The following is a 15,021-nucleotide window of genomic DNA, read 5'->3' as shown; positions in this document are numbered from 1 at the left end:
GCGTGACTTGTGCGTGCAAGCGACAACAGTAACGGGACCTGGAGGCTTGCGTTTAATACTTCCCTCATCCCCTTTCTTTCGCTGGTAAACCCCGAAGTGACCTGAGCACTGAGGGTTATATGTTCAAACATCTTTGTTAAGCGACATAAAAGATGGAATCGGCAGGGGAGAAAAGTTTACGACTTCTTGGAAACATATGTATTGCTAGAGAATAAGATTCTCAGCAAATATCTTTGAGGTGAATATATATTTTTAATTTGTACAACCGTTCTTTTTTGTCTTTTTATATAATTTATGTGCGGTTTATTTTAAATGCATTAAAAATACAGAAAATGTACAATAACGATGTAAAAAGGCTTAAAAAGGGCATTTAACCTTAAAATAGCCAACGGGAGCTAAAATAGGCAAAAAATTCAAAATAAAAATTGGGTCTATCTTCCCCAAATGTGTGGAGACGTGTTTATCTCTAATAGGTCTTTCATACATACACTCAGTTTAAAAAAAGGCATTTTGCCTAACATCCGGGCTCTAATAATGAGAAACTAATTAAGGTTTAAGTAAGACGAAATGTTGTGTCAAGAGCTCTGATCCAACAAAATCTTTAGAATATGCATGCGAGATTAATACCAGGGAGAATCAAAAAATAACCTTAATAATTGTTTCATTAATTGAGTATATAGGCCTACAATAAGACTACAAACAACTCACGACTTTTCAACATAGTCCCCACTACGTTCAATGCAAGTTTTTCTGTTATACTATGTTGAAAGTGATGAAGTGTTTCTAGTCTTATTGGACATATTCAATTAATAAAACAGTTATTAAGGTTACTTTTTGACTCTCGTATTAAGCCATAATACAGAGCGTTCCAGCGATAAGTACCGGTTTATTCTTCGGCCACTGGGCGGCACGGCGCTTGAGCGGCCATGGCCCTTAAACTCACAGCGCTTCACCGAATTGAAACATACATGCATACTTACTAACCATAATATGTTGCATTTAACATTAATTATTATATGTTATATTAATTACAGAATTTTGTACTCACCCTCATGACAGTAGCTGCTGGAAGTGTTGACCATTTTGCGTTATACAGAGTTCATATCGCAGAGTGTATGCAAATAATCCTCGCACAATTGAACAACTGAAGGAACATTCCTGACGCAATCAGACAAATCATTGCAGTGGAGCTCATGAATGTGAACGATGGTTTTTTACGGCGATGTGAACTCTGTATAACGCAAAATGGTCAACACTTCCAGCAGCTACTGTCATGAGAGTGAGTACAAAAATTCTGTAATTAATATAACATATAATAATACAACATATGAGGCGTTTAGTTGCAAAATCAGATACATAACTAAAACATAATTTTTCAGTATGAAGGAAAAACGTTTGCAAGGAACCAAGGATTTGCAACCAATACTATTCTTTCATCATACAAATCCATGTGATGTATCTGGCTTTGGAGCATAACAGTGCTATAACAGTTGTAGAATCATATGAAGATATGAAATATAACATTAAGTCATTTTCGAAAAAAAAAAAAAAAAAAGTGATGTACAGTATCTGATTTTGCAACTACAAGCCTCATATTATGGTTAGTAAGTATGCATGTAAGTTTTAATTCGATGAAGTGTCGTGAGATTAAGGGCTCGGTTGCCGGTGGTCGCTCAAGCACCGTCGAAGAATTAACCGGTAGTATCTCAAGAAATAGGAACATAATATGACAGTTGGAAGAATTTTGTGAGAGCAAAATATTTATCCTTTACATACTCAACGCATACAGGCACTTGACAACGATGATTTTGCAAATCTGGCTTTCAGGTGAAACTGTTTTGAATAATTTCAAGGGAAAAATTGTTCCGGTGCCGGTTATCGAACCCGGGACATTTGGCTGAGCGCGACAACGCTCTACCGACTGAGCTATCCAGGAACCCTACCAGACACCGACTCAATTTTTCCCTTTATATCCACATACCTAAAACCATTAAAGATTCAATAATGAGTGCACACAAACTCTGTGTGACTTGAATTTTGATTTTCTGTTAACGAACAGTGACGTGTATTATGCAAATCTGGCTTTCAGGTATAAACTCCCTTTGAAGCCGATTTCAATTTTCGAAGGAGACATTGTCCCGGGCCGGGTATCGAATGTGGGACCTTTGGCTGAGCGCACCAACGACAATTCATGATGTTACTGTTTATTGTACACCCTAAGTATTTGAAGCTGTCCACTTGCTCTACTGCCTCATTTAGAATTCACACGTTTATCTTCTTGTACAGCTGTAAATACTGTACTTAGAAAATGGCATTTAAAAATGTAGTTGCCAATACATATCGCAGACAAAAAAGGGATATGAATGTTGTGTTATACTAGTATTTGAGTAATAACTGTATAATCGTCGTTAAAGAAGGTCAACTGCATGCATAACAACTTGCATAACAATCAAGGCACAATTTAACCACAGTCTACTATATACAGCCACAAAGCTTGGGATGATTTTTTGCAATTCTCGCGATAGTTGCTAACCGCTTGGAGCTCTGTGAGTACTAGGAAAAATAGACTGTGTCACTGCCATCGTGATCTAATACAGGCCATAAGGCAGACCATGTGACTCGCTTAACCCGATCACGAAGGGCGGCGTTTCAACCATATAAATTAATTGGAATGCATAAAGAGTAACATATATTTCTCTAAAATGTAGTGTAATTGTATTAATAAAATGTAAAACAATGATTAGGGGACACTTCAGACATAATTCCTTGCGAGTTAAGGTGTAATATTATTTTTGGTGTGAAAATTACGTTGTTCGTATGTATAATACCTGCCTTTATTTCGATTAAATGTTGCGAGATTCTTGTACATTCATTTATGCACGATTCAATAATTTTCAGTTGCAACGCACGAATATTTAGATATGTTGAAATTATAGGTTATGTTTACTGTACCAGTTGCCCCTTTCTGTCTAATTTTAGTGGTCTCCAATGGCCTGCCACTACATTATGTATGTTATGTCATATGGAAGTTATAGGTTATGTTTACTATATTTAACTTATATTCCTATATTCGCAATTATAAATTATAATTAAACATAATGTCATGTATGACACCCGTCACATTCTATTTGTCTGTATTTTAGTGCTACAACTGAGTACTGAATTATTGTATTTATCTACTACCTAAAAGACGAAGTAATACAATCGTACGTACACTAATTTCATAGGAGTGGTATGGTAATTTTCTGTCTACAATTAAGGAAGGTAGATGTGCTAAATTAAAATCACATTATAAATTCATTTTTATTGAACCTCAAAATAGCTTTCATTCTAAATTTAAAATGTTGATGCGAACAGATTAAAAATGTTGATGCGAACAGATTATGTTAACACGTAAAATTCTCTTCACATTAAAATAACACAGTTTTGTAATTATTTCTGCAACATATTATGCAACAAGAAGTAAACGGAACTTATGGACACATTACACTAAATAAAACTTAGCAATGATACGCAATAAAGTTATAATATAATATTTCACTGAGCTACATACACTGAAATAGAAAACCCGAACATACATTACGGCCTGGTCTAGATCGAAAAGGCATTGACTGTGCCGTATTTCGCTTTGTTGTGAAAAGTTGTGTAAACTGTGAAATGTTCGTTATCGGTTGTAATAATTGTAAGTGGCTAAAATATAATAATTTGAATAATAATATGGGACAAGGAGAAGTTTGTGGTACTATAAATATTGTAAGAAAAAGAGGTCAGATTTATCCTTCTTCCGAAAGATCCAGGAAGGTGAGTTTATAAAATATAATACAATTATGGTTTATGAAAATAATATATAAACCTTATGTATTTCATATTTCAATAGTGGAAGGAAGGTGTTAATTTTTTCAAAAGAATACGATATCGAAAGTACAATACATTTTATCATCTGCTGGGGAAAGGATCTATGATGAGACGATAGTAGCGATCCTGGTGGTTAGCAACTACCTATGGTTGCATATTTCAACTGTCTATGTTTGCATATTTACAGACGTGGACAAATTATTAGCAAAATTGAATATTTTTATTACATATTTTTACAAAATATGATTCTTCAGCTTAGACTACAATTCATATTTTTGCGTATTTCTAAATTAGTAGCAAAATTGAAGATGTGTATTGCATATTTTTTTTACAAAATTTGACTCTTCAATTTGGACTACATTTGATATTTTTGCATATTTACAAATTATTAGCAAAACTGAAGATTTTTATTATATATTTTTACAAAATTTGACTTTTCAATTTGGACTACAGTTACCATTTTGGATATTTCCAAATTATTAGCAAAACTGAGGATTTTTATTTTATATTTTTACAAAATGTGACTCTTAAATTTAAACTGCAGTTGACATTTTTGCATATTTACAAATTATTAGCAAAGTATGAAGATTTTTATTATATATTTTTACAAAATTTGACTCTTCAATTTAAACTACAGTTGACATTTTTGCATATTTCTATCTATTGTAATGATAGAAATATGCAAAATTATCAACTGTAGTCTAAATTGAAAAGTCAAATTTAGTAAACAGAATTATCATAAAAATCGTCAATTTTGTTAATAATTTGTCCACGTCTGTAGTAAGTATTGAGCTTCGTTACTGTATATACTAGACTGTGATTTAACTACCTACATGAGTATCTGCTATGAACCGTGTGTTATACGACTGTAATGAATTTCCCACCTCTACTGCCAGTAAAATTCAGCGTGATTCAGTACATCAAAGATAAAATATTTGCATGTTATCTGTAGATTTAGCTAATAAAGAAAAGTGAAGAATCATGGACAGCCGTATCAAACATACAGAGTGGGAGGGGTATACGTACAAATATTTTAGAGGTAATCGGGGTTAGTATACTAAACCACATTATGTAACAAATTTATCTATTTTCGAAGTTTTTTTTAGACATGAAAAAAAAAACATGTTTTTAGGTTAGTTATTACTTCCAGGCGATTTGTTTTCTTTACGAAAGTCTCACTAGTTGTCTACTATCCAGGCTTACCATGAAGGTCTTTGTGGTGTAACAGGTTGTTAAATATTTTATCGTGTATCCAAACACAATCACCTTTTTACATTAGTATACCTCGCGCAAGGAACGATTACCGAAAAGCAATGGTGGCGTTGCTGTCTGTGTGTATGTAGGCACGCTGAGGGAACGAGAGATACGGAACTATGGAAGTGCTGTCTCTTCCAAGAAGATGAACAGATGAGGACATCGCTGTGGAAATAAAGACAGTAGCAAGAGAAAAATTCGAAGCTAATTAAATGCGCAACATATGTTTACGAATGAAATAATAATACCGTGTGATACAAGACACGTATTCACAAGCAATGGAACAAACTAAAGTTGTAATGTAACTATCACAACGCAAGACTGATTCTATCGATGTCATTTCTCTTTCGACTGTACTCTTGAATATCATTCAAGCTATCTCGTGATCTTTCCTGTCGCCCGCTCTTCCTTATCGCAGTGTTTGATTCGCATGCCTTCAGTCGGTATTCCCTGCTTGCGAGACCTATACATGGGATTACATTCATGATTTATTTTGTACTGTAATATGTTTGAATTTCACCTTTAACTGTTTATGCTGGAGTAAGCCTATATAATCAAAAGACGTGCATATAGTCTAAACTGACAGGAGTTTCACATTATTATCATTCATAAAACATCACACCGTAAAATACGCGACACATTTATGGGAAAATTATGAAGGCAAGAGAGAAAGTAAATAGGGCATTATTTCACTTGCATTTTTCTTAAACAAAAATCAAAATATTTGCACTATACTCCTCCCACCCTGTATATTCTCCAACAGACAGAAAAAGTTACCCAAATAGAGATTTAAACTATATTTTGAAAGAGTTTCTTTCTGTTTTTTTTTTTTACAATTTTTATAGGAACTAATTATATTTGTATTTAACTTTTTTCTTCTCAGTAACACCCGTCAGGCACCGGTGTAGCTCAATCGGCTAAGGCGCTTGCTTGCCGATCCAGAGTTGCGCTCGGACGCGGGTTCGATTCCCACTTGGGGTGATTACCTGATTGGGTTTTTCCGAGGTTTTCCCCAACCGTAAGGCAAATGTAGGTAACCTATGGCGAATCCTCGGCCTCATCTCGCCAAATATCATCTCGCAATCACCAATTTCATCGACGCTAAATAACCTCGCAGTTGATACAGCGTCGTTAAATAACCAAGTAAATAAAATAAATAACACCCATGTACTATATCTTAAAGGCTGTTTCGATATGATTTTTTGCCTTAGATGGATTGGACATCTCAAGATAAGTGAAAGCCATTCTTATTACAAATGTGACTATAAAGGAAAACCAGGTTGTATAATAAGAAGTCTATCAGCTGGCCAAAGAGAAATGTTATAAGATAGAGAGGACTAATATATTAAGAAAACGGTAATCAGAAGTTGGAGTAGTTGAACACAAGCAAAAGTACTGTAAATGGGCGTCAGCTGTGTGTAATCCTTCATTGATCACAAAAAGAGAGAAGGAACAGTTTGCTTTGTGAAACACAAAAAAAAAAAAAAAAAAAAAAAAAAAAAAAAAAAAAAAAAAAAAATCTTATTGTACTCGTATAAAAACTTCATACTTGTAACTTTCCATATCATTGTCAAGTAGACCCCAAGCGAAACATATTGGTGGTGGTGGTGGTGGTATTTTCCTTACCTTTGTCGTAATTAAATGGGTAATGGTATTATAGCTGACGCTGATAAGTGTCCCAATAACAAGAAGCAGTAAGCCGACACAAACAAGGACAGAATTTCGAATCATCATATTGTATCACTTTCTCCCGTCTCAATAGGTTCTGGAAAAAAAAGAAAAATACAGTCAGTTAATGAGAGTACGATTAGTACTACATAAAAACATTCTCCATATCTGATGTTTATTACCACGAAGTGTATCTCTGTCAACAAATACGGAGAGGAGCACAAAGTATCCATACAACTTAACAACAATCTTATTTAAAGAAAAATTAAAAGTTAGCAATATCATAAAACAGTTATTCCACGGCCAACATAATTCCCCTCATGCCCCGCGTTCTTAAGTGCTTGATGTGCTTCCGTTGGTTCTTACTGTTCTCTAACCAGGAGATCAACCATGAAAGGAATGTGCTTACTATTGTGTCATCTATTGGAGCGAAGTAGGTAGATAATATTATCGTTATAACGTCTGTTTAAAAACCATGCTCTCCTGCATTTGAATAATTTCAAGGGAAAAATTATTCCGGGGCCGGGTATCGACCCCGGGACCTCTGGTTGAACGTACCAGCGCTCTGCCAACTGAGCTACTCGGGAACTCCACCCGACACCGTCTCAACTTTTCCCTTTATATCCACACAACTCGCGTGGGCTGACGAAACGCCAGAGACCCACATCGAGTGCACACAAACTCTGTGTGACTTGAAATTGTGGTTTTCTGTTAACGTACACAGTGACGTATATATTATACAAATCTAATCTTTCAGGTAAAGCTTCCTGTAAAGCAGACTTGAATAATTTCAAGGGAAAAATTGTTTCGGGGCCGGGTATCGATCCCGGGACCTCTGGTTGAACGTACCAGCGCTCTGCCAACTGAGCTACCCGGGAACTTCACCCGACACCGTCTCAACTTTTCCCTTTATATCCACACACCTCGTGTGGGTTGACGAAACGCCAGAGACCCACATCGAGTGCACACAAACTCTGTGTGACTTGAAATTGTGATTTTCTGTTAACGTCCACAGTGACGTATATATTATACAAATCTAATCTTTCAGGTAAAGCTTCCTGTAAAGCAGACTTGAATAATTTCAAGGGAAAAATTGTTCGGGGCCGGGTATCGATCCCGGGACCTCTGGTTGAACGTACCAGCGCTCTGCCAACTGAGCTACCCGGGAACTCCACCCGACACCGTCTCAACTTTTCCCTTTATATCCACACAACTCGCATGGGCTGACGAAACGCCAGAGACCCACATCGAGTGCACACAAACTCTGTGTGACTTGAAATTGTGGTTTTCTGTTAACGTACACAGTGACGTATATATTATACAAATCTACTCTTTCAGGTAAAGCTTCCTGTAAAGCAGACTTGAATAATTTCAAGGGAAAAATTGTTCCGGGGCCGGGTATCGATCCCGGGACCTCTGGTTGAACGTACCAGCGCTCTGCCAACTGAGCTACCCTGCATTTGTTATTTCCTGTATGGAGAGATTAAAAGACCAGGAGATTAACCGTGATCTAATTTTGTAACTAGGGTAGTATAAACATGTGTGTAACAATGTTATTGTTTGTGTTGTGAGAGCGAGCCAATAGAGATATGACTACCCACGTGTGTGGCCTTATGACATCTTATGACATCAACATTCATTCACAGCATTACCCCGCTTCGTCTCATCCGGCAGAGACTTTCTCGTGGTTGGAGCACAGTAAGAAGAATTTAGTGCAGTCGCTCTTGATCAAGAGGGCTTGATATATTTGAAGGCCTCTTGCTCTTGATGCCTCATTTTGATTACTGTGACACTCTCTACACTGACCTTAACAGGAGACTGACAGACAGACTACAGCGTGTTCATAATGCATGTGTTCGATTTATTTGCAACGTCCTAGATTTGACCGTATCACACCTTCACTAAATATGCTGTCCTGGGTCCGTCTCAAAGAGCGAAGAACTATTCACTGTCTCACTTTACTCTTCAATATTCTTCAAAACTCTAACCCCAGCTACTTAGCTTCTCGTTTTCAACATTTGTCCTCATATCACGAAATAAATACTCGCTCACAACACCATATCACACTCTCCATTCCTAAACACAGAACATACTTCTACTCTTCATCTTTTACGGTCTCTGCAGCTCATCTCTGGAGTCCCAACCACAGCATGTCAGAGACTGTCGGACATTGTCTAGTTTCAAAAATAAACTAAAACTGCATTTTTTCAATTCTGATTCCTTTCAGTTATAAGCCCTTTTCTCTGCGATAGTTTGTAAAAATATATGAATATGTTTCTTCTTCCTTTCCCTTTTCTGTTCTCTTGATCACCAGTTGAATTTATTATCATACCCTTTTTATTGTGAATTTTATTTAATTTTCGTATATCGTTTCTTTTTTATTATTTTATTACATTCCATTTTGTTATATTCTTCCTTACGTTCTTCATATTAACTATTTGTACTAAATGACTTGCTTTTACTATATTTCATTGTATTTTACTTTCTTTTTTTTCTATTATGGTATTATTTTCATGTTGTTTAGTGTCGATTTATTATGCTATTAATATTATTTTTTTGTAATATGTTAGTATTCTGCTCTTTAACTTTTTGTTAAATTTTTCACTGATTGTATAGGCCTACTTTGTGACCTGGTAGAGTGTAAGAGAAGGCCCTATGGCCTTAACTCTGCCATAAATAAAGAATTATTATTATTATTATTATTATTATTATTATCATTATTATTATAAGACATACTATTATTTTATTGTACTGTTTCCTAAAAGCGAAACTGTCCTTACAAGATAATCATATGTACAGTTTCTACCAAACGTTTTTAAGGACACCCATTCAAAAGAGATGTTTCACTCCTGACTATATATTTATGTGAAACCCCCTGATTTTTATACAGGGAACAAATGCCTTGAAAAATTAAGTTTTTACTTTAAATCCAATCGCTCTATCTTTCAAACTGTGGATTATACACCAAGTCCCTTTCAAACCTCTCATATTTTAATTAATCATTGTTAACAAAGTATTCGGAAGTATGAACTGAGACTGGTATTAAAAGAAAGAGAAACACGCATTAGATATGCTTGCATTCATGAATCGATAACATATACGTCGCGCCATAGTACGTTTAAAGGTAAGAGTAGACACTTGTTTTGGCTTGAATTCTGATAAGTTGATAATTATATTTTGAAGTGCACGTTTAAATTTGCACTTATTAAATTTTAAGATAGTTTAGTACAGTAGTTCATTGATATACCAACGCACAAGTTCACGCTAGAACACAGAATATTTATGCATGAACTTGAGACAGTGTGAGAAGAGAAATTACAGACATTACGGAAATACGTATAACTTTGGCGTTTGAATAACAATTTCACGAACGACATCGAGAATGTGTAAATGAAGACGGACATCACTTTGAACAACTGTTGTAACACAGGTTAGTACTCATAAAATATGGGTCATTTCATTGTTACGCGTGTGACAAATATTTAGTTGTATTGGCTAAAAGACTTAAAACTATACCAATTTATCTTGTAGGCAGTTGAAAAGCTATGGTATATATCAGTGATATCAAAGCAAGCGCATTTTTCTGACCTTGACGTCGTGCGCGGGCAGCAAGTGCTAAGTATGGAAAGAGGAAGGGTTGTGTATATGAATAAGCAACCTGTTGGATTAAGAAAACAGTGGTGCACAAACTTCAAACGGAACGTGAAATTTTATGTCGTTATTTTTATATGGCTTCTTTCTGTTTAATATTATCTATATTGTCTGTAAAACAAAAGTACTAACACTGATTTCTTAATATTGCACTTGTGTTTTAAATCTTATAATAACATAATAGAGAGTTAAGAAGGAATACTCGCTTAAATTCCATAGTAGTATAATATTATACTGTATTAAGTGGATGAAACACATCATTCATAAAGAAAGTGATATTCCAAAGAAAGAGACTGAGTATGACATGGTAAGTTGGAATTTATATGGATGGTATTTTTAGCCTTACAAACGTAATCAATAAACTAATCAAAACAATATTACAGTACAAAGCAAAGTTACCTAGGTACTGTATCTGTTTTAAGTGTAACTAATATTACATAACAAAACTCTTATCGCAATATGATTTTAAGGTGATATTTGTGAGCATCAGAATATTAAATTATTTTCTCGAAATCTGCTGAAGCTATAGAGCTGGCATTTTTACAACACATGGGCACGTATCTTTTGCTTATGATGTAACAGTAGTTGCTTTGTTAATTCATTTCCTTACAAACAATTTCCATGCGAATATTTTCAAAATTTTCAATACACTATCTTCAGTAATACGTATATACGGTATATTAGATTTACGAAAACATTCTGTAAGGCTACTAAATAAATAAGCCTATACCTGAAAATTTCACTTTTCTATACGAAAAGTTGAGAAAATATTTCTTATGAATAAAAAAATCAAACTTGTGAAAAATTAAAATTAAAATTAAAACTTATATTCTTATAATGCACTTATACTTCTCAGGCAAAACTAAAAATTAACATGGATACAGTTTTAATAAGTTCTCTTCCCTTTATCTATTGAATCAGTGCTGGCCATCCCTGAATATAGCTCAACCAAGCGGCATATACCACCTCTTTCGTCTGTCTCTTTCCTTTCCGCTGTAAAGCGCTCAGGCTCTCCTGGGCTCTAAAGCGCGCGCTTGCTCCTGTGGGCATCAATTGACATGCCTGGTATATATAATTAGTTACCTAGTTGTTGATACATAATTATGAAATCCGTATCATTTGTCTAAGAAAAGGGGAGGGGGAAGACTAAATGTTACGGAGGTGTGACAAAAGTTTCCATTGGCATTGCGCATTCATGTAGTTCATTCAGTAACACTGCTAATTAGGAGGTTCTGAACGAGTAGGACTTTTTTTCTCTATATCTGTAAGATTTTTAGAAAAAGGTTACCTTTTTTTAAATTTGGATTTGTGTTTGACCAAGGACATAGTAAGAATACTTCTTCTTCTTCTTCTTCTTCTTCTTCTTCTTCTTCTTCTTCTCTTCATGGTGTAGGAGAGTCTCCTGTTCCGTCCTCAACTTTCCACCTTGTTCTTGGCCGACCAATATCTCTTCTCCCTTGTGGTTTATAATCCAACACCTGTTTCGGTATTCGTTCCTTATCCATTCTTCTCAAATGATTCGACCAACGAATTCTATATTCCTTTATTTTATCTATAATTGGGGGCAGGTTTAGTTCATTCCTTATGTCATCATTTCTATATCTATCCAATCTTGTACATCCTTTTACTCCTCTGAGAAATTTCATTTCCGCTGACTGGATTCTATTAATATCATTTTTCTTCAAGGTCCATGCTTCACATCCATATAAGAGAGTTGGTATAGCCATTGTCTTATAAAATTTTATTTGCGTTTCTTTCCTTGTTTTCTTCTTTAAATTCTTGGCAATTGTGCCACATATAGCCTGGAAGCGTTGTGTTTTAATAAGAAGTAAGTAAGAATACTTATAACATATTATGGGTGTGACAAAATAGTTAAAATATGGAATTTCAATTACTCCCTCTGTTTCAAAATATGATAGCCTAAGGAAATAAGTTTGATTATTGCGCATGCGTGCACGAAATGTTTCGCGGTGTTGTATTCTGTTCAGTATTGAAGGGACTATCAGACAGTTGTAAATGTTTCTAGTCTTCTGTAGTGCATAAAACTATAATATTTAAATAATTAATTATGAACAGAAATCAAATGGGCACCTGCTGTGGTGTTCCTGTTGCAGAAAATGGAACACCAACCCAGTCAATTTTGAATAGAACATGTAAGGCACAATAGTCGTATAAAACGAGTTGTAATTTATTGCAGTTTTATGCTAATTTGCCTCTCTCAAAACAAGATTTGTTTTTTTCTTTTATTAATTTGACATCACATAGAATGAAATGTACTTTATTTATTAGTTTTTCTTACGTTAATTTATCGTACAAATAAGTATCTGGAACAGAGATGTCAACGAGAGCGTAAACGTGCTCACAGGCCGTACGCGCTGATCAGAGCAGGTACAAGTCACTGGTGAACACAAGGGTTATACATTACACATTGACGAAGAAGTCGTTCAGTAAGTTTCAGGCTGACTAGATTCTTGACTTCTTATGTAAGTGAAAGATGAGGTGATGCTCTTTGTTGCTTTAAGGAAATTATTTAGTTACAAAGACAAGCAGTGTCGAACGCCTGAAATTATTAGTTCATCTACAGATTGACATAATATTCAAATTAGTTTGTTTTTATTGACATTAAATATTAATAAATGTACGTCAAGATGTATTGTAGAGCTTCTTCCTCACAGAATTGTATTTATGTTTACAGAATAAAGTACAAACAAGAGTGTGTGCTGCTAATAGCGTAGACTCGTTACATGTCAGTTACGAGTTGTGTCTATAAATTGTCCAGATTTTCGTACATAAATTCTCAGTTTGACGATGTTTCTTACCATTACGAATCCTTTGGTTAAGCCAAGAAAAGGTTCTGTCCAGATGTTTTGAATTGCGTAAATACTTATCAGAATTCATAATAGAAAAATAGAGACAGTCCAGAACTAGTTGACTCTACATGGATCGAGGAACTTAACTTTCTCAAGGATATATTCGAGCATCTGAACGTTTTGAATTGGAGATCGCAAGGAAAGAATTAATTAATATGTGTCGACAAATATTGTTAAAAACTTTCAGATGAAGATTTCATTGTAGATCTCAAAGTACAATTATTTTTATAATTCCAACACCTTCTGTCATTGAACTCCTGTTCAACAGTGTAAAATAGTGCAATGTTTTAAAAAATTTCTGGGAAGAGTTCCATAGACGATTTAAAGTTATTGACCTACTCCAGCCCTAGTTGGAGTTGTTTTGTGGTCCTTACTCATGAAACCCAGAAAATATACCAACACAGTTACAATTGAATATCTGAATTGACAAACATCTCAAATCCAAAATTTACCGAATTCGACTTTTTACCTAACAAATTGTTTTACATAGGCTATCATTCTGTAAAAAAGAATATTCTAAATCCAATTTTAAGCCTGTGTTTTTGGATCATACAAATATTTATTTCAATACTCATAATGCAAGCCTATATAGTTTCTTTGCGATCCTGAAAAATTTACTTCAATGGACTTGAAATGTTAGCCAATTCAGGTCTTCCATTCGAAATTATTTTGCTGCAGGAAACATTTCACCGGATATAAGAAGGCCGGGGACGGCAAAAATCAGAAAAAGCACTTCTGAATTACGCGAGAAATCAGGAATTTAAATTTGTTTCTAGAAGTATGATGATGCTCATATAAGTAGTACATAATTATGTAACAGTTAATAACAATAATTAGGCTAATTATAGGCCTCATTATGTAAAACTACTTAAGCTAAAGAGAAGCTATGTTTATTATTTGTTATATCCTACTATTTTATAATTAATTGCATTCATTAGAGAGGTACATGTTGCAAAACATGCTTTTATTTCTTGTTTTCTTGTATGGTGTAGCACATTATTTATTACTGAAGAACAGTTTAATTCATCTTGCAGTGGTAGGCCAACAGAGCTCATTTTGCTCACCCCTTCTTTTTCACCGCTACTGCCTGCAGAATAAATTCATTGGAACCCGTGAGCGCTTGGTGGCACACAGAGTCTTTCACGTGCTCTGATCTTGACATCCCTGATCTAGAAGATGTATTAAAGTTACATTATATTACTGAGAACTTTAACAAATGTATACTATATTTTGCAACGGAATAAGTGACATCTTTCTATATCATATTTTGGAACAGAGGGAGTATTATTATTGTCTCCAAACATCTTAAAATAAAATTAATTGAAGATATAAAAGGAAAAAAATGCAATAAAAAAGTTTTACTGTTTGTTTTCTTTTGAAAATTATTAATTTTCACAGTAAAATCAAACAGTCCACGCTTATTTGTAACTCTTGGATGTTTCGCTTCTTAGCAACGACAGAAGCTTTCTCCCTAGATACATCTTACTCGTACTTCTTTGGCCAGATCCATGAACTCCCACTACAGCCAACATAGGAAACAAAACACGATTCAAATTATCAAAGTTTAACTGTGCTGTTTACGGTAACATATAGATTTTTATTTTAAAATGTCATAATATATCCATGTCACTTGGACTATGTTGCGCATTTTAACATACAGTACAGAAATAGTCTTTTCATGGAAAATAATTTTTTTAGATACAAGACCAGTTGACATGGAATA

The 15,021-nt window shown here is 34.6% G+C and overlaps 1 protein-coding gene across 6 annotated transcripts in view; it reads right to left on the bottom strand.

Annotated features, from left to right (window-relative positions):
• Nucleotides 1-15,021, bottom strand: part of LOC138709027 (protein croquemort-like) — a 192,683-nt gene that overhangs the window by 32,265 nt on the left and 145,397 nt on the right. For all 6 annotated transcript variants that reach the window (XM_069839495.1, XM_069839496.1, XM_069839494.1 and 3 more), the window contains exon 2: nt 6,736-6,874. In XM_069839495.1, coding sequence (XP_069695596.1) covers nt 6,736-6,843 — 108 coding nt within the window. In that variant the 5' untranslated portion in view covers nt 6,844-6,874. The remainder of the gene's footprint in view (nt 1-6,735; nt 6,875-15,021) is intronic.

The sequence above is a fragment of the Periplaneta americana genome, chromosome 11, assembly GCF_040183065.1.
Source record: "Periplaneta americana isolate PAMFEO1 chromosome 11, P.americana_PAMFEO1_priV1, whole genome shotgun sequence".
NCBI classification, from domain to species: domain Eukaryota; kingdom Metazoa; phylum Arthropoda; class Insecta; order Blattodea; family Blattidae; genus Periplaneta; species Periplaneta americana.
Note: the sequence above shows the minus strand (reverse complement) of the source record. Positions and strands in the feature narration are given on the sequence as shown.